Source organism: Falco punctatus, assembly GCF_963210335.1.
Source record: "Falco punctatus genome assembly, chromosome: 5".
Lineage (NCBI taxonomy): Eukaryota > Metazoa > Chordata > Aves > Falconiformes > Falconidae > Falco > Falco punctatus.
In genome coordinates, this window is record NC_137584.1 from 60,547,415 (window position 1) to 60,573,310 (window position 25,896).

Sequence of the window (25,896 nt, forward strand, 5' to 3'; positions counted from 1 at the left end):
TGCATCTAAACTTTAGTAATACTGTTCCAGGCTTCTCAAGACAATTTTCATAAGACAACAATCAAATCACTGTAAAGTTTTAAATATGTCTTCAAGGAGGCAGGTAGTATAGCTCTTGGATTGGAAAAGCATATTTTATTGTATCCCACAGAACCTCTCTGTTTTCATGTTCAGAGCAATTCTGTTGCTCATCATTAATCAGTGGGATAATGGAATAGAGATTGTAGTTGCCACTTTCATGGATGGGAACCAGCTAGGAAAGGTTGAGTAAAACTTTAGGACTAACAGTGAATTTCCTAAAATGAAATTTCAAAGGTTTGCAAATGTGTTTGATGAACTACTGAGATATATTAATTTGTAATGGTGTTTTTGATATTAAAGGTAACTGAAGACTGTACCACTGAAAAATGAACAGAACATCTAGTTCCATAGTTAAGCAATACATTTTGTGTTTGCTGTTTGGAAAAAAAGGAAAAAAAACCCCAACATTTGAAGTGTTCTATTTCAGTTTTCATTTAAAAAACAAACAAACAAAAAAGGATTCTTCCGCTGAACTGTGAATATCTGATTTGCCAGACTGAAGCTTTCAGGATGTGAAGTTATTTTGAAAGACAGTATCAGAATAAATAGATCAAAATTGAAAAGAAAGAAATTAAAAAGTTGCTATTTCCAGTGCTTGGAAAATAAGAAATCAAGAGCAGGAGTAGAAGATGGGGAATATCTGAACTGTATCCTTCAGCATGACAGTATGGTAGTGATAGGCAGTGACAGAATTGCTGTTTCACAAGAGAGATTAAAAATGTGATTATGAGAAAAGTCTGTGAGTTACATTTATATAAGGCAGAAGATGATCTTTGTTAGCTGAAGGTGGTGAGTCCTTGGGTGGAGTACCTCTAGAAGTACCTTGTATTTCTTTCAGGAAAAAAAAAGGCAAGTAATTAATGTAGGATAACTAGTGAACCTGTTTAGTGACATACTAGAAAAGAGAAGAGCAGGACTTCTCTGTTTTGGCATTGGCATGTAGTTAGAAAACCTCTAGCCACAGTGGGAAAGCCCACCCTCAGTAACAAGCAATATGCATAGCCCAGGACTGTGTTGTAGTTGGAGTTCAAGCTACGTGGTAATACTGTTGGGCAAGTTACAGTTGCCTGCTAACTTGTGAAAGTGAGCTGGCATTTATTTGGTATCGTGAGTTTTTTGGAAGCAGTATTCATTCAAAAAAACCCCCAAGGTTCACTTTTGTACTGTGATGACCTGCTGGTAGAAGTGATATCCATGTTTAATGACAAGCTGTTAAGAGAAGCAATTAGTTTAGCTGGAAGAAAATAAGATGCTGAAGTTGCCACAGTATAGCAGTTACAGTATATGATAGATGTATTAAGTGCATGGTTATGCTTTAGTATCTTGTTGCATGGATCATAAGCTTGTTTCTGTTTTTCTGAGTTTGAACATTCCTGTGCATTCTCTGAGCTGTCTTGTATCCTCCTTGACTGGATGGGAAAAAATCCACTGGTTAAATAAAAACAAGTTCTTATTCCCAACAGATTGCTTGCCTGTCCCTGTTTTGATGGCAAAACATGTATCTGCATTAGTTCTAGTTGATACGTATTTGAAGTTGCTTAAGTTCCTTTTTTATTAAATACTACCTTCCCAGGGGAACCTTAGGCAGAAAAGTCCATGGTCTTTAGCAAAGTTTCAGAAAAGACTGTAATACTACAATCTTTATTTCCTTATCCTATTGTTATAAGCTAAGATTGTGAAAGGTTACACATTTAAACAGTGCAATTATGGATGCATTGACGCTGCTACACACTAGCATTGTGTGCATTTCAGCAATCATAAAATGAAGATTTAATTTTGTAAAACCTGTAGGAGAGGAAGAATGTTAGAGACAAACTGCAAAGAAAATAGGGGTCAAATCAAGAAGCCCAAAGGACACAGCAGAGATGGATGGGCCATGATCTTGAAATCCTTTGTTCTTGAAATTTTTGGGGAATTTTTTTTTTAGTAGTTTTGTTTCCTTCAGGGGAATCAAAGTTTCACCCTGGGCCCTGTTTGGTAAATTGACTGATTAAATCTCAGCTTGTAGTCTCTGATCCTTGTCTGCCAAACTGAATTAATACAATCCTTTAGGAAGTAAAATAACCACTTAACTTGTAGAGGAGTGTTGCTCTGCAGTTCTAAGATTTTCCCCAGTCTTCATCTGTTATATGAATAGCAGAAAAGGACAGAGAAAGAACTAGAAATCTTACTGATAATACTTTAAGAGTAAATCCTTCACATTAAATTTTCATACTCACATGAACTGTTCTAAGCATCAGTGCTTGTTATTTGGAAAGATATTGAGGGTAACAAAGGATTTCAGGTTAAATAATTTGAAATAATTATTAATGATAAATAAGTTACTATAATAAGCTTCTTTGGAAATACTGTGTCTTATATAATAAATTACAATGTCAGGGAGACAATTTACTGATTATAAATCATTAAGGTCTTTAGATCAGCTTACAATAAATTATATGCAATATTGTAATTCTGTTGAAAAGATTCTAATCATCTTAAAGGAATAAGACAATTTGAAAATAATATTTTGTTTGTGGAAACAATTAAGTTTTGATGAAAAAAAAATACTATAAAGAAGTAAAAGTAACAGCAAATATTCTAAATAGCCATAAATAAACTGACTAAAACAGTTGTTGAATCTTTAATCAAGTCAACTTTTGTGACAGAATTCATTTCTATAGTGTCCAAAATGTAGAAACAGAACAAAGAAGAGCTTGCAAGGTGTGAAGAACCTTTATCACATTAGTGGATAGTTAGTAGCAGTGTAGACTATGATCCTTTTGCAATGACGGGAACTGCATGGTCTCATAGCAAAGGGATTGCACACAGCTGGAGTGAATGCATATGTTTTTACCTTATCACAGATAATGCCTTTATGTTTTCCCCCAAGTTGATGAGAAAACATTTCATACTAGCATCAAGTACTCTGGCAACCAAGTTGCTTGAGGAGAGGCAGTCCAATTGATTGTTTCCAGTTTGTAGGAGTCAGTATTCTCTGTTAGAAAACTGAGTTTGATCTGTTTTATCTTGCATATAATTACTTTATGAAATGACTTGGCATTTGAACTTGAAATTTGCTCTGCCTTCAGAAAAACAGAATTTGAATAGTCAGCCCTTCCCAATATATTAGCATATTTTAAATAAATGTTGCATATAGGAAGAAATTATTTTCTCTGTGATCTGCCAAAGCATATGTATGCATTATTTTAATTGCTACCCTGCATATATTATTCAGTGTGCTCTGTCATCATATGTCATGATAGCTTGCTGATATTCATTGTTCAGTGTGAAACTGAAGACAGACATTTTGGTTGCAGAAGGTGTTTAAGTAAAAAATTCTTAAGGCTTTAAGTACAGACATCATATTGTTGAAAGCCAACTTAACATTTTTGTGTATGATTACACATGATCATTCTACATTTGTCACTATGGTTCATGGTAATGTTTTCCAGCCTCTGTGAGATCCAGCTAGCTGGGAAATTTACTGCCTCAGCCTGTAATATTTTATTCTAGAAAATTGGTAAATTATGTGTAATTTCCTTTAACTTAGTAGAAAATAGAGGGTGGGGGAAAATCACTTTTAGCCAAAAGAGAAGAGAACATATTTACTGTCCTTTTGTCATAGCATCAATGGCAATTTTAATTTTGAAGTCTTGTCTCCCTATTGTAAAGAGAGAATGTGTCTTTAATAAGAAGGTAAGAGTAACAGTAAGGAGCAATCTTTGGAATACTTTCTTTGCATTTAAAAGAAACCTTTCATAAGGATTTTTTTGTAAACTGTTCCACAGATTAGTTTTATAAGCAAGCTGAACATATAATGAAAAACGTTATCTGATACATTTTTGCCTCATACATAACAATTGTACCAAAAGACTGTTTTAATAGTGCTCAGGTAAAAAGTCAAGCGTTCAGAAGTTAGAAAATGTCTGAATTATATTGTTGCAGCCTCTGACAGCACCAACAAGGAGGCTGTGGCCCTGGGCTGGAAAATGTTGGGGGGGTGCAAAAGTATACTTTAGTATATATATATATATATATATATAACTTTTGTTCCAATTTTAAGTCCTTCAGCTGAAGTTAGGAAATGCTGGAGATCAGCAGCAAAGCTATTACAAGAATTCTTTTAGTATGGGCAGCCCAATATATTTTAACAACATTTATTCAATAGGTATGTCTAGCAACCTGAAAGTATACACATACATGCCATAATATCTGTCCAAAGTAGAAGCATCTGAAGGAAACCTACTTGCAGAAGGAAGCAGAGATTTTCTATCGAACACTGTTACGTTGCTGTCTTATCATGCTCCATTTAATTTTGCACAAATCAGTACTGCCACTTCACAGTTTTATTGTTAAACCAATGATATTTGGTGGAAGATCTTTGCCTGTTTTCTATTTTAGATTGTCAAAGTGGTGAAATTACATGGAAATACAAAACTACTTTCTTTAAAATGTCTTTCCAGTTTATATTACTTCAGGACACAGGAGTAATACCTTTAGGGGAGTTATAAAATGTACCTCAGTAATGTCTTAAATGTTCAAAACCCAGCAGTAAATAGAATGAATATTTCTGTTCTGTATAAAGCAGAATGTCATCAGCTTTAGGACTGCTTCTCCAGTTTAATTGTCATAAGATAAGGGATATTTATTTAGTCTTTCCTTTCTAAGGTATGAAGTCTGCCAAAATTACTATGCAATGACAGGGCTTTCAGCTGCATCTGACTTTCCTGTTTTTCATTGAAATGCTTTCTAGGTTCTGAATGCATCTACTTGTTTCTATGATACACTGTTACTAATAGCTTCTTATGATTTATATAGTAAGTTTAAAAAAACAGAAAGAAAAATAATAAAAAAAGAGCCAGGATTATAATTACAGAATAACACTTATTTTTAATTTCTTCTAGATAAAGATCTTGACAAGCTTCTATCACTCTTGAAAAGTCCAGAGAAGCAAACTGGAGGGACAGAAATTTGTAGGAAAGAGTTCTGCAAAGTTATGAAAGCCAGACCAGATATCATCAGTGGAACGAGTGAGTAGGACGTACCAAGTTTGACAGAGCAAGCAAAACAGAAGGCCACTGGCAAGCAACTGTTCTTTAAAGTTTCATTGAGGATTACATTATCTATACAATTAGTCAATAATTTTGTGTTGAATATGAAAACTATTTCAACGGGATTTTCCTGAGAAAAAAAGATTTATGCCTGATGTCCTATTTTTCTCTCTTATGTCTGTCATCTCTCTGTGTTGGCTGTGAAATTTGATGCAGAAACAGGGCTCAAATATAAGTGTTTCAGTTCTCTAAAGGGTCCATTGTTGAGATGCTGAGAAAATGGAAAAGAGAGCCTGAGAGAAAACACATTTCCCAGAGATCAGTGAATGACTTTAAGATGGGTTGAGAAATTGTAGGGTTGAGAAATTGTATTAATGGCCAAATTCAGTAAAACTTTACAGAATTAAGCCATTCTAAACATCAAAGAACACACTCAATAAGATTTTTCTTCATCGTAGTGAAGAGCATGCTCATGCAGGAGCATTGCCAAAACAAAAGCAAGTGATCACCCATGTGACATAAATCATCAGAAATCAGATGCGGTAACTCACTTGTAATATATAAACTTATGTAGCAATAAAGAAGTTAGGTGTTTTCAGAAACTGTTGGCTTCCATTTCTGTAAGAATTCTGGTTATGGTCAGATGGTCAGTTGTAGTCTGACTTTTTGTTCACAGGTGCCAAAGGTTTCCCTTTAAATTCTTCAGGTAAGGAATAAACGCAACTGGCAGTGAAGGCAGATGAACTATGGGATCAAAGTAACCCAGCATTTGTGGTTTACATGAGACCTGAATTCTATGATAAATTACATAGCAACACAAAAGTATAAAATGGTTTCAGAAGCCTTAATGGAGTCATTTATACAGGAACTAATTTAGTATTAAAATAGTTAATAAGAAATTTGACATTTGTATAACGTAGTTAAAGTCAGTAATTATTGAATGTTTCTAAATTCTGAGCTTTCTGTTCTTATTATTTTTTTGAAACAACCTTGAGTGTATAATCTTAGCTGATTGTAAATTAGTCAGAGCTTTCCCCTTCTGTTTGGAAGAACATGTGTGTAGACAGAATACATATGTATTGGTATAGAGGGCATATATCCACTTATACACTATATTGTACATGTCCACAAATGCATGTATTCAAACAGCTTTGTGAAACAGGTGAACAGAGATTCATAACCATTCAGAAATAACTGAATGTGTTTTATATGAGCTTCTGCCAGTATAAGAAAAATAAGTTGAAGAGTAGCCGTTAAGAAAACCCTAGATTTTTCTAGCAAAATTGTGTGTTTACTTCTCTTGTATGACTGATCGAGTAGATCAGTGAGAGGTTTTTTGATGTTATATGTGTTATATTAGCACAAATAATTTAGTATTTTCTAGACTGATCTCTTCTTGGATTATATGAATTTTTCATTGAAAATTGTTAGTCTGTCTTCCTGCATCTAAAAGGAATTGTTTGTTGAAAAAACATATTTTTACAAAAAACCAGAACATACATTTAAAGTAGGTGGCTTCCAAAGAAAAAGTATTTCCTTTTGTGCTTTGTAGCTATCCTTACACAGTCTCAAAACACATTAGGGTTGTTTTCTGCAACTGTGGAGGTACCAGAAGCTATAATGAGGAATTAAAGAGAGTCATTAAGATTTGTTAACCCAAAGCAAAAAATTATGCTTGGTTCTCGATAACTGTTTCCAGCTGAGATGGAACTGGTAGTAAAAATCGGCAAGAAAGTGTCTGTGGAATTGTTAAGCCTCACAGGAACTTATGCAAGTGATTTCACAAACCATACAAAAAAGCAAATAGGAAAATAGAAACAGAATATCATAATGAAATACCAAATAAATAAAATCATCCTGCAAAAGGATAGTAATATGATAAACTCAGTGTAAGTACTTGGTAATTTAAGGTGGATGCAAAGCTGTTCAAATGGTGCATATCTGCTTCAAGATATTTCAGAAGCAGCAAAATATCTGCTGTGTGGTTTGAGGCAACATCATGTTCACTGAAACTATTTTATGAGGGCCAGCTGTGCTGCTATGTATCTTTTGTAGCATGTGAAGCTCTCCCCGATTTTAGAGCACTAAGAAGCTTCCGTCCAGATTCCAAGAAATCAAAACTTTCTCTGTAGTTACCGATGGAGCAAACTCCAAGGATTAGAGAACAAAGATGCATACCTACACTTCCTGTACTGTGCCCTTTGTAAGGGAGATTAACATTAACAGCAGTTGAAGCAGAACAAAATCAGCAAAGATGAACTGGATCCAATGACTGTATAGTGTAGTGTGTATTGATTTTTAAAATATTTTGTGATTTAGTGTCAGGATTACCAGATGCTGAATCTGTAGAACCTGCTTGAACTCCATCAGAAAATCCTTGAGCAAACCGTATAGTATCAATATCTTGAATTCACTCCTCTGGTGTTGATTACCATGACATTGACTTGGTCAATGTTTTTGTGCTAAACGCTGTCGTATTGCTTTTGAGAATGTCCATCTTCATCCCTAGATTGGCATTTTCTCTGCTAAAGCATGACCTCTGACTATAGCTTTTAAGTACTTTCTGTGGTCAAACATCAAGATCCAGTTTTAAACGCCTTTATTGAACTGCTAACAGAAGATGCAAAACTCAGGATTGTATGTCTTTTAGTGTGGTAGGACTGGCCATCTGAAAGGAGAACATCCTGTAGACAGCCACCTTCTAAATTCTGTTATTCTAAGCGCAATAAGCTAAGACAAAGGGGTTCTTTGTCGATGCTAGAGTTACAGCTACTTGTTGTTGAGTGGCTTTGCATATGTCTTTGGGTCACTTAGGTCAGCTAGAGAACTATGGATAAAGCCCTTGGTCAGGTTAAGTCTTGGCCCCTTTTGAACTACTCTTTGCAATACTTGTGTCCTCCCTGAAGCGTCTTCAGTACATCTAGGTAGGAGCTTTCTGTGTATTGGCATCTGAGCTTTGGCAGGAAGAGAAAGAGACAAATCAACTCCTGTGAGAAATAGCTTGGATTTGACTAGAAAATTAGTCCGTGTGAATTTAGGCTTAGTATATTGCATGTTCAAATTGTTCACGTGATTGGGAGGTGGTTTTTGGTTTTTTTGAACCATGTCTCTACTTGACTATTTTATCCATGCCTTTTTCAGTTGTCTCACACTTCCTGTCCTTCAGGTATGGCAGAAGGCATTTCTGTTGTTTTCAACCTCAGCAACTTCTTTTTAATGTGTTCCCAGTTAATGTTGTATCAGCAGCTGACCTCAATGCTCTATTAGCAGCTGACCTCTTTCCTGTCTGGGCAGATTCAACGTCCTTAGTCTTTCCTCTTAGGAGACTTTAAACCCTAAGTAAGAGAAATTAAGGGTGTTGCAGAGATCATATAATTATATACTAACATTCTTCCCTTCATAATGACAGATACTCAGTCCTCAAATTCTAATCATTCTCCTTGAGCTTTATATCCATATGTGGATATGGATAGGGATAGTAAACTCAGCTAAAATTACTTGCTACCTGGAGTTATCCCATTTCCATGGCACATCTCCACATCAGAAATCTGGACTTAGATCACCAGTATTCTTTAGGGCCTATTAATTTACCTCCAAATCGTTCTCGCTTAAAAAACAAACACAAAAAATACATGTGGGAGGCATATAGATAATTCTAATCTTTAGGCCGTTATTCTTTTAGTGTCAGCAACTATTGATGACTTCAAAGATATGAAAAGCATAGCAGCTCTTGAAATTGCGTATGAGACCTTACTGGCAAACACAGGATTTTTCTTCAGTTTTTACAAGTGAAATGGTTGATGAAAGCAGAGTCGTTATGATCAACATAGTGTTCTGGAATCCATTAATTCTTTGTGAGCTCTGCATTGTCTGAGGTAGCTCTGTTCAAACCTGCTGACAAGGAATACTCAAGAGGCAGTGTCTTGTTTCTGGTGTTTTTGTGCTGCATACTTTAGCAATTGCTGCAAAATGTTGAAAGTAACTGCAGAACTTGCCCCATGCAATGAAGAACCAAAAAGAGGAGTATTTTCAGTAGGTATGACTGTTGTGTGTGGTTGTGGTGTTTTTTTATTCGGGATAACAAAGTGCTAAACTTTGGCAGTTTATCAGAATAGCCTAATCAGGCATTGTAAATGTAGCTTATATCAAGGTATACAGCTTGTGACAGAGGATTATCTAGGCTGTAGTTTCAAAAAGACAAATGGGGTAACTGCATTAGATCGCCATTCTGACTTGATTCTCAGAGGCGCCTATTCTTCTCTTTAAGAAGAATATAGATTCTCTAAGCTCCATTTGCTCTTCTAAAATATGGACTAAATTTTCTACCTCAAAGATCACTCAGATCTTGGTCTGTGGTCTGCTCTCGTTCTTTAGTATGACCAATGTAAAAATACTGCGTTCACAGAAGAGGTTTTTAGAATAATACAAAAAAAGACGTTTACCTTTTTATGTCCTTGATTTTTCCAGGAAGCTTGTTTCAGAATTAGGGTGGAACAGTGGGTTTTTACACGTTATGCAGGAAGAACAATTGCAGATCAAAACTTCTTTCTTCTGTCCCCAGACCAGTTTGGAGTAACTTCGTAGGAATATCCTGTAAGCAGTGTAAATGCACGTGAACGTGCATGCGTGTGTGTGATGATTATAACATTTGATTAGGATTTGAAAGGCTGTTTTTTCCATTAGTAAAGAAGATACAAGTATCTTGTTGTAAGATATGCAACCTTCATCTCTAATGGAAGCACTGTTAGAATCTTTATTTTCTTGGTTTCTTCTTTTCAAAGAAAATGCAGGTTGTTCCTTTGCCATTACAATATGCAGTAATTGAAAGTCTCTCCTATCATCTTAGGAATTCAAAATTTTCCTCCTTATTGTTGCCATTAAGAATGGAATTGCCAGCTATGTTTTTCATAGATTTATTGAACTGAAGTATGGTCAATGGAGTTGAAAATTTCTGACAGTACTCTTACAAATAAGTCAGCTGTCCAAGGTTTTCACTCTTGAATTTTTAACCATTAATATAAGTCAAGCAGGACTACTGTTAACTCTTAAGAAAGTGATTTTTTCTTTTAAACTCCTCTGAAGCATCTGTGAGTTGGTGTAGAATATGATCCAATAATACTGACATTAGAGGACCTAGAAAAATCTGATGGTTTTCACAGTTTTTGACCTTTCTGGCTTAAACCTTTCAGAGTAGAAATTAGATAACCTCTCATGGTGATTACCTATTAAAACAGTTTTAATCACATGAATTTTTTTAATTAGTGTTCTTATGCAGTTCAGAAGCCATTTTCAATACCTTCCTTTTGTACATTAGTTCTTCAAGGGGAAAAACATAATCCTGCAGGAATTCAGCTGTTTTATGAGCATACTGCAATCATTTAGGGAATTTTAAAGTCCTTTCATTTATTTTGTATATGATTACACACTCCTACATTAAAATTCCCTTTATTTTGGATGTGTGGATTAAATTTGCATGAGGTAATTGCCAGTCTCTTAAAAACTTCAATGTTAATACAGCCAAGCTACCATAATTTAAGAAAATCAACATTTTCACTGAGTTGGTCTACCTCTGAACATAACCTCTGCAGGAGAATGTGGGCTTTTACAACAATACTGACTATACTATACAATGAACTTTCCTAAATTGCTTTTGTCTACTTTTCCAGTTAAAGGAAAAATCACTGAGCCAGTTCCCACCCTTATAAAGATTTTCAGGGAGTGTCCAAAGGCAGCTAAATGATTTAGGATTGAAAGACAAAAATTAAAGTAACTACTGGTCATTTCACCTGGTTAACCAAATTTTTTTTGATAAATTCTTACGCATGTTTCTTCCTCTCTTAAGACTTGATTAAAAGCTTTTCAAAGATCAAAGGCACTTAGATGAATACTTTCAAATGGTGGAAGTAAAGTTAATGCTTTGGTTTCAAAAAACTGCTTAGCACTTGAGCTGTCACTTCTGTTAACTCAAGCACTGAACTGTAATATTTGACTGCTAAGTCAAGCATGTGGATGCCTTCCAACAAAAAGGGAAGAGGTGTACAATGTTCTGATTTGGTTTTAAATTTTCTGAATTATATGCTATTTTAGTCTTTTTAGTTGCTGTTTCTTATTATAGTATGGCATACGGGGCCAGTTCTTTTTAATGTCTTTATCAGTGATCTGGACAAGGGGATTGAGTGCACCCTCAGTAAGCTTGCACTTGCTCAAGCTGGGGGGAAGTGTTCATCTGCTTCATGGCAGGAAGGCTCTGCAGGGGGATCTGGGCAGGCTGGACTGATGGGCTGAGGCCAATTTTATGAGGTTCAACATGGAGAAGTGCTGGGCCCTGCACCTGGGTCACAACAACCCCATGAAACACTACAAGCCTGGGGAATAGTGGCTGGAAAGCTGCCCAGAAGAAAAGGACCTGGGGGTGTTGGTCGACTGACTGAGTATGAGCCAGCAGTGTGCACAGGTGGCCAAGAAGGCCAACAGCATCCTGGCTTGTATGAGAAAGAGTGTGTCCAGCAGGAGTAGAGCAGTGATCGTCCAGCTGTACTTGGCACTGGTGAGGCTGCTCCTCGGATACTGTGTTCAGTCTTGGGCCCCTCACTGCAAGAGGGATGCAGAGGTGCTGGAACTTTTCCAGAGAAGGGCAATGAAGCTGGTGAGGGGTCTGGAGCACAAGTGTTAGGAGTGGCTGAGGGAGCTGGGGTTGTTTAGCCTGGAGGAGATTCAAGGAGACCTTATAACTCTCTACAACTATCTGGAAGGAGGTTGTAGGCAGGTGGGGGTAGGTCTTCTCCCAGATAACAAGTGATGGGACAAGAAGAAATAGACTTAGTTTATGCTAGGGGAGGTTTAGACTAGATATCAGGAAAAATATTTTTAACTGGAAGTGTGGTGAAGCATTGGAACAGGCTGCCCAGGGAAGTGGTGGAATCACTATCTGTGGAGGTGTTTAAAAAATGCATAGATGTGGTGCTTAGTGGCATGGTGTAGTGATGGACTTGGGTTAGTTAGATGTTAGATGGACTTGCAGTGATGGCAGTCCTGGGTTAATGGTTGGGCTTGATGATCTCAAAGGTCTTTTCCAACCTAAATGATTCTACGATTCTACAATGCAGTGACAGTACTAATAGTCATACAGTAAACATCTAGCTAGTTACAAATTTTAATTTCTTGGTTTTGCTATCTACTGATCCAGGTATAGACATATTTGCTCATTTTACACAAATAGTTGTGATATTGTTTGTTGACCAAATTCCACTAAGCATATTAGTGAAGATTAGTGAGATTATTTATTTTCTTTATTCTCACAAAATGAATAAACTGTTAGTCTTCTATAAAACTGCCTTTTGCTAGTCCCATGTGGTTTATTAACTAGGTTTAAAAATAGCTATATTATGTTTAATTAGCCGTTTCTTCTCTCCATAAAAATTCATAAGAATATAAATTACACATGTAATGTTTTCTTTGATTTAGTAGTCCTTTGCAATGCAAAATTAATTTTGTGATTGCTGAAGTTGGCTACTCTAACTATAAATCCGAGTTTAGCTGTTGTAGTGAAACTTTTTTCCCCTTTGCCTCACCCATCAATGCAGTGTCATGGTTTAACCCTGGCTGCACCACGCAGCTGCTCGCTCAATGCCACTTGCCCAGAGGGGTTGGGAGGAGAATTGGAAAGGAATGTAAAACTTGAAGATTGAGATAAGAACAATTTAATAGGTAAAGCAAAAGTCATGCACAAAGCAAAGCAAACCAAGGAATTCATTCAGCACTTCCCATGGTCAGGCAGGTGTTCAGCCATCCCCAGGAGAGCAGGGCTCCATCGTGCGTAATGGTTACTTGGGAAGACAAATGCCATAATGCTAGATATTCCCCCCTTGTTCTTCCCCCAGCTTATATACTCAGCACGACATCCCGTGGTATGGAATACCTCTTTAGGTGGTTCAGGTCAGCTGCCCTGGCTGTGTCCCCTCCCAGTTTCCCGTGCCCCTCCAGCCCTCTTGCTGGCAGGGCCTGAGAAACTGAAAAGTCCTTGACTCAGTATAAACATCACCCAGCACCAACCAAACCCATCAGTGCTGTCAGCATTGTTCTCACCGCAAATCCAACTCACAGCACTGCACCAGCTACTGAGAAGAAAATTAACTCCATCCCAGCTGAAACCTGAACACATAGTAATACCAAAACTCAAACTTTTGAAAACTTTTCCTAGATGCATTCAATATAAATAAATTTCTGTAAATATTTTAGACAACTAATCAAGAAAAAAATAATCATGATTTAATGTCAGTATTAACTTAATAAGTATTAACTTAACGGTTGGAAGGAGTTAATTGCCTTTATGATATCTTTTTCTTTATTATTTTTCTGACTAACAAGCATCGGACTGTGGGTGGAGGTTCTGTCTTCCTCCTCACGCATGAAGAGCTTGCACTGCAGCGTGCTGTGTTAGTTTTCCTGTCAGCAAGGCTAGTTTAAGAGTTTTCTCCATGAAAGTTCAAACCAGTTCAAAGGTTCCTCCATTGCCATCTCCACCACAGATTGTTATGCCTTACTTGTTTGTGCAGCTAGCCATGAAAATGGTTAGTGGAATCATTCAGTCTAAAACCAGCAAACCTACCTGTGGGTGCATGGAATCATGTGCAGGAATGGAGGACCAGGGCTAAAACTTCAGTGCTATTAAACTGTGGTGCTACCAAGGAAATGGTAACATGCAGTCTTAAAACAAGAAATCTCATGGGTGACAGCAGTCATTACTCTTTAAATACAGTTCCTTGCTTTGCATTATTGTGAAAAAGTTATGCTACAATTCTTTAAATCCTGTTTATCATGACAACAGCAGCTGTTTTGGGATAGCAGCATTTGGTTCTTAAAAATGTTAATTGTTCCTACTGTGAATTCTTAATATGGCTTATCTCAATATAGGCTTCCTCTATGCAGTATATGTAACAGCTTCCTTGCGTCCTTTCTTTAAACCTCTAAGGTGGGATCTGCTCAGTTGCAGTATCCTGAAATCTGCAGAATTTAGGAATCAGGAATGGGTTTTGCTAATGATTTGTCATGGAGATTTCTCTCTGACTTCCTGACTAACAGCCTGATAAGCTGAGAGATACGATTACCTGCACAGTGACCAGATGTCAGCATCTGACTTACCTATGCAGTGTCTGCACACTCAAAGTTCCATGTCAAGAACTGAGTAAGAACATTATAGTCATTGTAAAATACAGAATTTCCCAAAGTACCTGTTCCTGTTGCTTAATTCCAAGTGAATAATTTTTATCTTGTGATGGCATACATGGTGGTACATAATTTTTATTTGTAACTGCCCTTCATTTACATTTGTTAGCATCATTTTGGGCTGGCGTGTGTTTTTTGTTGTATATAGGGTTCTGCATTTTTGTTTGTTTGCTGTTTGTTTGTTTGTTTGTTTGTTTTTACATTCTTTCCTGTTTGCATACACAGACAAACGTGGTAGGATATTGTAGTTTAATTATAGTTAATTTTCATTTCATGTTGAAACCATGTAACAAATTCTGAAGTAATCTTTGGAGAACATTAAGACAATATGTGATTCTCTTTCCGTTTACACTGAATCTGTTTTCAGTAAAACTATTAAAAATTAATTTAAGGTAGGAATGGTGTTAGGAATGCAGAAGCACAATGCATGCTTTGAATTGTTCCCCCAGAAAATCATGAATAAACATGCAGGTATTCAAATACCTTTACTTTCTCACATATTGTCATTTTGTTAGGTAATGTAGGTCCACATTTTGTTTGTTGCCTCTAATGTTTTAATGGGCTTTTACTTTTTGCAGTTTTGGCTGAATTAATTGAAAACTTCGTGTCACATCTTTCTGAAAGCCAATTGGATTGTTATTTCAGCACAGGAAACTATGAAGGTCAGTTTCCTAATTATTTATTGCCATGCAGCTCTTCATATTTAAATTATTTTCCTTCTAAATGTATCTATAGCATTTTGAGGGTTGTTTAAAATGTTCTTTAACAGCTCAGGAAGTCATCACTTAACTGGTGGGATATTTCCTCACTTTGGAAGCAAAAGATGATGTGCTTAAGTAAACAGTACAGATGATAATTTGCAATGGGCTTTCACATTTCTGTATGTGTAATGGAAAGATGGAGGTGCGGGACAGGTGAGGGAATGATTCAAAGTATTTGTTGACATTATTATAGCATCATTTGCAAAGCTGGTGGCATAAATGTTTAAGATGGTATAAGCGATCTGGCTCACCTTTCGAAAGCCCCATAATATATAATTACTCAAAGGTATATGCAATTTATTAAAGAACTGCTATTGTTGGCAGAGTAATCTTGAGTATTAGTTTTTTGCAGGTGTTATCTTTACAGCCAAAAATAAAGGATGAATGTTAAAGTTAATTTATTCTGAGTATAAAGCAATACATTTTAATGTTTTGAAGGACTAGCAAAATTAGAAGATTTAGAAGTGTTGTTAATACCTGCTGGAAAATGCACTTTCATTCTTTTCTATCTGTCCAGGACATTACTCTTAGGTTGTAGTTCAGTCATTTTGAGTACTTACTCTGCCACTGACTCTGGAGAACCAAGTCTGCTTTGGGGAGAGCCTGTTATTTATACTGATATTTTATCCTCACATACATAGGATGCAAATATAGTGTCCTTGGAGACTTCAGATTCGACTTTGAAGTTTCAAAGATAAAACCCCTTTAGTAATTTAGAAGATCTTATTCTTTTATGTAGTGGCCTTTACCTTCTGAGAGCTTGCTAATGAAATACTTTTAATTTTATTTGAGAATGTCTGTCTTTGCTTAATGAAGAGAGTTGCTGAAGTGACAGTTCTTCTTGTCACTATTTTATTTTTCCTTGAAAGATCCATAAAGGATTTTTTGTTGTCCTGCATTAGTTTGTCATTTACTTTTCAACTTCTCAGGAGGCATAATAAGCAATAAAAATCTTTTCATGGAGTCATAAGACTTGCTATATACATATTTCTGACACTTACCAGTTCAAGTTATGATTTTGATTGTTACTTTAAAAGTCCACATAATGTGTTCATGAGGTAAATGATTTATTTGACACCTAGACTGCCCCTCTTGCTCCTTTCTGCACATCTCTTTTTAGGTTGCAGTTCAAAGTATCACACAATCTCCAACGATATGGAAGGCCCAGGTGTAGTTTTCTGTCTTGGGGAATGCCTATCTCACATTTCTTTGGACAATAGTATAGCCCAGAGACCTAACTTTTGAAGGTTATCTTAGTGTTCCCTGTTCAAAAAACAGGAAGACACACATCGTTTGAATAAGGCAAAAGCTAACTAGAGAAGGAGCAGACATCTAACTGTGCAACCTCCAAGTGGATGCCTTGCCCAGCGAAGACAGCATCCTGCTGTTCCTTACTCATACAGCTAAGTACTTCCATCTGTTGTGGAAGAACTCTAATGAAGGGAAGCAGTAGTCCATACTCTGTTCACTTAGATGTTGAGTACCTTAGTTTCAATCCACTCTTTTCAACTTCTTGTTCAAAGCTAGGATTTAAAAAACATGCAGGGAGGTTTATCCTGGATCTTCTACTTCATTGATTTCACCATGAACCATTGATTAGGTGCCAGTGGCAACGAGACTACATTATTTATCTAAAATTAAACTTTCTAGAAACACCAGGTTTGAAAATCCTGTGCAATTGCACTCTTTAAATTAGTTATTTTTAGAACAGGAAGTCCCAAAAATAGGCACAGAAACAAAACAAAGATAACATAGTAAAAGCCTCAAGTCTTGATTTTCTTGAGCCTGACAGATTTTCTATCCATTTGTATCTTCTGAATATTTTTTTCATTTAGTCTTATACAGACACTATTGAACGTTAATTCTGGATAAGTTTGCCCGTTCAGTTCTCAAATAAAAGCTCCAAAATGTAAAGGGTTGTCTGATGGTGTTCCATGTGCTTTAATGAAGAGGAGCTTAGAAATGGGAGAATGAGAAGCCTTCTCAAGGACAGTCAGTGGTCTGGTGGTAAGAAACGGATGTAAAATGTAGACAAAGGGCTGTTGTTGCCTTAATGGTTTCTTTCCATATCAGCAACACCATTATCACAGACTTTTTTTGTGCTGAGTTCTCCAGTTCAGGAAGGAGTGTTGCTCAGGCAAACAGTGTATGTTTCATGAAGGATTTCTTCTAAGTTTTTCAGGAAGATAGCTACTAAAATGTCAGTATGTTTTTCAGACAAGTGTAGCAGTGAGTGTTGTCCAGGGAAACTAGTTTAGACCAATAAATTCATACTGATTAACATGAAAGTGAAAGAAAAATCTGGCTCTAAAATTGAATATATGATCGTACTCCACTCTGGAATAGTAAAAGGGTTTGGTTGTAAGAATTAGGTGTGTGATGTGGCTAAATTTACACTCACTTCATGTTCTTTTATGCATAATAAAACGTACAGTGTGGTCTTCCTGTGGAGACAGGGAAGGTACTTTAAGAACCCAAGTCAGTATTATGCTTCTTGTGTTTGTTACAGAAGGGACAAACACAACATGGTTGAATCTTTATCAAACCTTATTTACTTAAATTTAGGTTTCTCACTGGCTGAATAATGATTGATCAGATTTGTGTACATTTACCAGGGTTTTATGCTAATGCGTGTGAAGGGTTGGAATTTCTCCAAGGAGAACAATTAATTATTTAATGCCATGTTATTTCACAGTGTCTTTTCCATGTATGTATGTGTAAACACTATTTAAGCTAAATCCTAAAACTGCTCTAACAGTAGAGACATTTTTCTGAATTAGGTAAAGCTAATGACTTGTTACAAGGTAAACTGTATTCCAGATGCATCTTTCTAGCTGCACATCTAAGCAAGCCAAATGTGCACTTGGCATTTGTGTGTGTCCACCATTCTGTTGAATAAATTGGGGTCTGAGAAACTGAAAAACAATTTCTAATAGTTGTTTAATTTTAATGAAGGGAAGCCACAATTTTCATGAAAGTGGATTCAGTACAGTGCATAGATATTCAATGTTTATCATGTTTCTTGAAATGAGAAATCGATTATCTTAAAAAATGACAGCTTTCTAAACCTGTAGGTGGTTGTAATTAGAATAACACTGTCATCCATCTGCTGTGGAATCCCTCAGGATTTCAGTCCATTATAAAATTTGCAAATATGGAAAAATCAAATTAGTTTGGGTTTTTATCATTTTCAAGATAAGAGAGAAGGAAAATATCTGATAAACCACTATGCAGTTACAGTGTTTAATTATAAACAGTGACACAAATTTTACTTGAAGTTTACTTTCTGCTGGCAGCAATGATACAGCTGTGATTTGGATTCAGATGAGTAAAATAATGTACAATGTGTACATTAAATGTTAATGAACTCTATCCTCTTTCCTGGAATTAATACTTTCTAGTTTGCTTTTATTTTTCTTTCTTCTTAAAAAAACTCCAAAACATTGAAAACCAAATCGTTGATGTCTAGCTGTAACATCAACAGCATGGCAAGAAACTGAAATTTGGTATGGTAGTAAAATAGGCATTATGCATTAGGGATATGGAGTTTCTAGAATAGTCGCTTGCTCTTCCTGTTAGCAAATTCCAGTTAATTGCAACATAAATGCTTTGTAGAAATGTATTAATTTTCTCAAGATTCCAACAAACCCATTTCTCAAAGAATTCCACTTGCAGAGTCATCTAATAGGTTGGTGTCTAAACTTCTTAACTAATCTCTGCAGTGTGCTGCAGACTACCCAAACTTGGGAATGCTACGACCTTTCAGGATCAACTGTTTTTTTCTGGTAGCTCTGGTTGTGCAGATGACCTTGCAGTTCAGTTCTCTATTTCCACTGGACTCTGTCTCTGAAACAGCTCTGCCATGTGCTGCCAAATGGATAGATCTGCAGGGATCTCAGGTCTTGGCCATAAAACTCAAATGTCATGGTGTGTTCTTTCTCTGGATGAGGCTTAGTTCTCCAGCTGAACAAAATCTCATAGGAACTTTCTACCATTTAATGAGTTCTTAATCTTCTAAGGGTCAGGTGGATTGGGTAACGAACTGAGAAGTTTTAAAAACACCAATGGGAAGCTATCAGTGTAGAGCTGATCAGAAGGAGTAGCAAAGGGGAAATACAGGACTATAAGCAAACTGGACTGAAAGGGAAGGAGAAGGAAGGGCAGTCTTTTCTTTCTGCATCATTTGATGAATGGACTTCTTGAAATACGGGTGCCCACTTTAAAGATGCTGTTAGCAAAAAGCTTTTTGCCTTTTGCCAATTTGCATGTAATTGGACTGCAAATGTTGTTCATTCTTAATAATGTTGCTGCCAAAAATAGCTTGAGTATTTGTGATGTCCAATGCATGAAGTTCCACAATTTCAGTTTGTATGGGGAAAGCCAAAGACTAGAGATCTGATAGCGAACATAATTACATGCTTCATTTCAAAACGTCTGCAGAAATTATGCAGATGGCTCTGGCCATCATGGAATTTTCAACTGTTTACAGTGTTACTTATGTGGTTACTTTGAATCAAAAGTATTTTCAATCCATACAAGGAAACCTAGTCTTTCTTACTATCACCAAAGTTAAAATTTAACATTCATTGACATTTTGTAGAGGTTATATAGCTAAAAAAAGTTTTTCCTGGGCAGCAGGAAGTGAAAAAGCTAAATTAATAATGTGAGGGACAGCTTTAGTAATTTTCTTCACTTAACACAAAAGGGAAGCCAGTAGTTTCTTTGGGGTAACAGTAGTTAAACAGGGAAATAAAATTAATTATTACCTAAAGACCATTTAAGTTGTATGAAATACACTGTAAAGCTGTTTCAGCTTGGCAGCATGTCATTTCAGTATGAATACAATGTAGCCCATTTTCTGACTTAAACACATAAAAGTTTCTTCATGGTAAGAGGGAAAATTAATAAAAAAGTCATCTTTGATGTGAGTTGTAAAGTTGATTGAAGTCTGTGTGTGCCAGTTAACTTACTCTGAAGTGTTTGTAGCTATAGATTGAGTTTAATAATAATATGTAAATGTCTGCAAAACATGCCTTATGGGTTATTCGTTTTTGTGAATGCTACAAAACATTTGGAGACGTACTGCCTACTGAAGTGCTTGAAATGGGCATGATCAGAGTTAGTACAAATGATCAGTCATGACCTCTAAGCAAGGAGACACTGAGATTGATTGAAGAATTCTCCCCATCTTCCCTTCACGCTGTTCTTCCCATTCTCCCTAATCCCTTTTGACATTTACCCTTTGCTCAGAGTTTTGCAGGAAGACTTGAAAGATAAAACCATAGAAGACAATCAGCCCATTTGTTCCTGTTGATACAAGATGAAAACCTTCACATTCCTTTCCATCACCAGGTTTTGTTCTGCAATAAATAAATAAATAAATAAATAAATAAGGTCCCTGCCTGTCCTCAGGATCCATCTGATTTGCATCTGGAACTATGCAGGATGCACAGGATCTCTTCTCTTTAAAGATGAGGACTAGATAGGCAAGGGCAGTGAAGCATGCCTTACCTAGGAGTCCCAGATGTAGGCTGACTGAACCAGGTGGGACAAGTTGCTCACTGAGGCCCCTCCACCTTTTTTTGCCTCGCCCCCTACCCTCACTGCTCCCCCCACTCAAGCAGCAGAGGTCCTAATTCTCTTGGTTTGGTTCTCTGTGGGACACTGGAACTGATGTAGAGGTGGAAAGGTTGGAAACAAAAGGAAGATAGCCAAGTCATAAAACAAAATATTTCTTTGTTATAGAAAAAGATAATGCTCTACAATTTTTCACATGTAATGTTCTGTTCTTTCTTTAAAGTTATCACTGACAATTAATAGTTTGCGGTCTTTGGTGTTTCGAAGGAAGCAGTTTCTCTTTTGAATGAACAAGAATATGTTAGATAGTAGATTTAAAAGCAGATTTGAGAGTAGGGATACCAATATTTCTTATGATTAGCATATCTGAAGTGTGTGCAGTAGGTTGCTAATATAAAGACCAGTTGCATGACTAAAAATGGCAAAAAAAAAAAAATCATTTACACTTAAAAATGGTCCATAGTTACTGCTGTGGGGTTTTAAATGCATTTTAGAATGAGAGATAAACTCAACTTTCTATTAGAATATTTTTTCTTTTAAATTGTAAATCAACTCCTGGAGAATTCTAATATCCTTCAAGTGACTTAATTTCTATTTTACAATGGTTTACATTTTTAAAGAAAGGCATGTAAAATGCCTGTTCAACACTGTATTTTTTTCAATTAGATAAATAAAAAGGAAGCTGCCAAAGCATGTTGTTCATTCCATTAGCCACAGTGCTGTACCATGTGTTATGTAATTCACAATTCACGATTCAGAGAGGTGTTCTGTCCTTTGTTTCATTCTTTAGAGAATTGGTCTGTCAATGCCTTTGTTATGAAACCCATTGTATTTCGAGGCGGTTATATCAAGTGTATTGATAAATATCTGTCAAATGAGTTCTACAGAAAATTACATTCAGTGTATTAAATCAGGGGTATGAGTATCATTACAACAGTACAGCCACAACATACTCCTGTAATCTTACTAGTCAAACTTTTATCCATGGATTGCAATATGCAGTGTTTCAATATTCCCCGTATTGTTAATAACAATTTTCTAAGCTTAATGAACCATTTAAAGTTTCCAGGTCCAGTTTTTAATCAGTGGGAAGTAGTCCTTTGTGTATTCTAAATGACTTTATAGTTTTCTAAAGCATAGTCTTCCCAGTCTACTAATTGGTAAATGAAATGGAAAATCAAAACTTTTGACCCAGGAAAAAGAGTGACAGTTTTCATGTTCCCATTGTGACTTGTGGATTGACAGCAACTTGACTGCCTAGTGTATGGAGCTATGATTATATCAAACACACTGGTGTACAAAAGCAAGAATTTTTGCCTTGATGAGGTGCTATGTAATATATAATTATTTTTAGTTCCAAACTCTATGTTAATTTTATCTTTGTTCACAATGCTGGGCAACATCAAAAGGAAAGCTGATAGGGAGAAAACTCTTTTCAGTGACTAAGAAATCATTACAACAGAGAAGAAAAGGCAATGAAAATCAATGAAATTGCATTCTTGTAATGTTAATGGGAAATAAGCATACAGTACTTGCTGTGAACAGTTACAGAATGGAAACTGGGCTCAGATTGTGGGTTGTGATACAGCTGTTCCTCATTATACCCTTGCTGGACTGGGATACCAGCTCCTGCGTTGCTGCCCACAGGAGAATCCACCTCAAAACGGAGACAGGGCTTCTTTCTGGCTTAGAGGGTGTTATACTGCTTGCCTCTCTCCTGCCATTGAATACGGTCATGTTAGGACTGAATTAGCCTTTAGTCATAACCAACACATTCCAGTTCCCCCTGGTTTCTAGGACATAAGTACGCCTCTTGCCTTCACAGTTGCACACAGGAACCTGAAAAGTAGTTGGCTTTAGTGTGGTAATTGCAGCCTGAGTAAACAGGTAACTTGGAACAGGAGCCGTAAAAATATATGAACTGTTTCGTTCATCTCCATGGTTGGTTCATCTCAAATGCCCTGTAATTTTATGTGTATTCTTCCAAATACTGTGTTGCGGCTATGCTATGCAAAAGATATTTGAACTTCTGTTTTTTGGGTAAGAAAAACCTCTCTGATGTGGGTTTGCTACTTGAGTCTCATCAGATTATTGAATAAATTCATTTTGCTGAAAGACCAGTTGATTTTTCTTACGTATAAATGTATTTGTCAAAAGTACAGAGTTAATTTCTCAGGACACTACACTTAGATCATTGTCCTCTATTAAAGTTATAATACAGTGTGGGTTTTGTCTTACCATATTTCCTCTGCTGAATTGTATTGCTTCATTGTCAAGTGTAATTTCACTGTATTGTTTTCTTCTTGAAAATTTCAGCCAACTTCATGTCAACCTGAGCAGATTGCTGCTTAATTTTTTTTTTTTTTAACTTTAACAGCCTAGTTTGTTTACCAGGAATGTAGAGTGTTTACTTGAATTGGTAGCCAGGGAATCTTTCAGTTTGATTTCTCTGTCTGAGGTGGATATAGAAAAAATGCATAGCAAGTTGCTGTGTGATCTGCTTAGATTTCTGCATTTATCACTTACATTAATGTATTTTAATTTCTGTTACCATGTTCTTTACATTTTTACCAAAATAAGTCAGTTGTTAGCGTTTGGGGTTTTTTAATTATTTATTTGTTTAATTTCTTTTTTGTTTTTAGGTATCAGTCTGAAAGAAGCATATTAAAGGTTTAAGCCCTCAGCTTTGTAACTCGTTATTGAACAGTAGTTTTTTGTTGAGGTATAGTTATCTTAGATGGTATATGTACATGAGAGAAACAATGCCTATTTTTAATTGTATTTAGAATTTAAAATTTTGAGAAAATATTACAACAGAGATTGCTTTAATACATAATTTATTATTTTGTCTAACGGATTTCTAATTTAAACAAATGCAGAAAATAAAATGTATATTACTGTTTTAAAGAACAATGCATAGAAACACAGGATTTTTAAAAATCCATCAGTTATACAGTTTTCTGTGATTCGTATCAAAATAGAAATTTTGTTAATAAAATTGGTTTTCTAGCTTGGAGACTTTTAAGACCACTGGAATGGAAGAAAGTAGATGAGAAAAGGCTTCTTCATCTGATTCCTTGTCCAGAAAGGATAAAGCTCTACTAAGAAATGAGACTGAAAAAGATGTTGTTTGTTTACATCGTGCTGTAAAGATAACGATAACCATACTAACAGTGAAGATAAAGGTGATTTTAATAAAAAAAAAAGTATATGAAGAATGCAGGTTCTTGATACATCCTTTGCCAACACTACTAAACTCATTTCAAATAAGAAACAGTTGTTCAGAATTGGTATTCATACATGAAAGAAGCTTTACATTAGTATTCAGGTAAAATATTTTTTTATCTTAATACCTTATTACATTTTTTGTTTTGTTTTAGCCGTGGATGCTGCTGTGAAGAAAGAAAGCCTTTCATCTGTGCAGCAGCTTGGTGTTGAAATGACAGTCAGGTACCTGGTATTAAAGTATTTCCCCAGTGTATTTCTGCGATTTGTTTGATTTTCATGGGATGACTTTAATGATACTTAATCCATCAGCTCAGTGCTTTATACTGTTTAAATCTAAAAATCATCTTTAAGAAAATGAGTTCTAACTTTGAAAATGAAAAAGGTATTAGTGCATAACCTATATAATCTGTAAAGATAATTTAATTATTATCCTTTATTGTTGTAAAGGCTAATTGTAACTTGTTAGTAATGTTTACCATAAAGTTACATTATCCTGAGTTATGTGTCTTTTTTCCTCATATTACTTCTCTAAATGGTTCTGTTTAGCTAAGCTTAGTTATCTGCCATTTAAACAGTTTATTTGGCTTATAATTTGCGGAGCCGTGATGAAGAAAAAGCTAATGCCTGTACTTCCACAGATTGTTATCTTTAGCATTAATATTTGAACTCTAATGTTAATAATTACACATACAATATACTTAGATGGAATTGAGTAATGTATGTGAAGAAAATAAGTCATGTGTGTTAGAGTACTTGCTCCTTCCCACCACAGTCTCTAACACTGAAGTAAAAGGAATTTAGATGAGGAATTGTAATACTGAGTAGCAGATGTTTGGTGAGTATCCCTCCTAGATTAAAGCATAACAGGTTTTAGTAAACCGTTTATGTGTATATCTACAATATAGTGTTTGTGATGAACAACACCATGACAACTTAACTTTCACAGGCCTGTTAAAAGTGAGTTCTTGCTTTTTAAGAATTAAAACCAAAATATTTAACCATAGTTTTGGATTTAATTTTTTTTGTGCTAGATATGGAAAATACCTAAACTTGCTAAAAGAACATGCTGAAAATGGGCTGTACTTCGTGTTAATGAATTGTGAGAAATTTCTGAAACAGCAGCAAAGGACTGTGATATCCTCACTTTGTATCCTTTCTTGATGGCATAAATTATATTGCCTAAAAATGGCAGTGGAATTTGACCTCTTGCTGCGGGCTTTTGATGGTGGTGTAGATGCGTAATATGTACTGAAATAAAAACAAAAAATAAGACAGCACTTTTTTATTAAGTTAAACTGTACACCCAACGTAGTCAAGAAAATCTTCACCCTTTTGTTCCCATACTTTGTTTATATTGTGTTTCATTAATTTTGTAATAAACCATTTTAGAGTAGGTTCGCATCTATCTGTGTGTAATAGAGTCAGCGGCAATGCACCTTTGAGCATTAATGAGTATTTGTGATACTCCAACAATACGAACAGTTAATGATATAGCCCATGTAATGTGTGGCTGTAATCTGATCAATAGGAATGTTTTGACTTCTGACTCTTTTAGATCTACTGTGGAACTTATTTTTTAAAAAAACAGATACCCCTTTCCAACAAGCTTTGCTATATTCTTCAGGTATTTGACTTAACATATCACTATTAAAATACACTTCAGCTATATTAGTCAGAATATGTTTAATCTCTGCTTTAAAGCTTTTCTTTTACTTTGTTCCCCCCCCCCCCCCCAATCTTCACAACTCCTGTTCTCTTCCTCCACTGTTTTCCTTTCTTGTACTATAAGCACATTTGTTTTGGTGCAGGGTTTATTGCATTTACTTGGTTTTTGTTTCCTTTTGTTGATTGGGCTTGACTACTTATGGACTGGAAAAGATGTAGCTTAAATCGTTTCTCTTAATTCAGTTTGAGAGGCAGCAGTGCCTCAAAAAGCTGCATTCTGTGCAGCTGCATTCCCCTTGTCCCACCTCCAACAAACCAGCTTTTGC

The 25,896-nt window shown here is 35.8% G+C and overlaps 1 protein-coding gene across 3 annotated transcripts in view; it reads left to right on the forward strand.

Annotated features, from left to right (window-relative positions):
* The window catches only part of TBC1D32 (TBC1 domain family member 32), a 104,257-nt gene that overhangs the window by 60,601 nt on the left and 17,760 nt on the right, over nucleotides 1-25,896 (forward strand). For all 3 annotated transcript variants that reach the window (XM_080389073.1, XM_080389074.1, XM_080389072.1), the window contains 4 exons: nucleotides 4,968-5,093; nucleotides 14,918-15,001; nucleotides 24,058-24,127; nucleotides 24,937-25,052. In XM_080389073.1, the coding sequence (XP_080245199.1) occupies nucleotides 4,968-5,093; nucleotides 14,918-15,001; nucleotides 24,058-24,127; nucleotides 24,937-25,052 (396 nt within the window). The remainder of the gene's footprint in view (nucleotides 1-4,967; nucleotides 5,094-14,917; nucleotides 15,002-24,057; nucleotides 24,128-24,936; nucleotides 25,053-25,896) is intronic.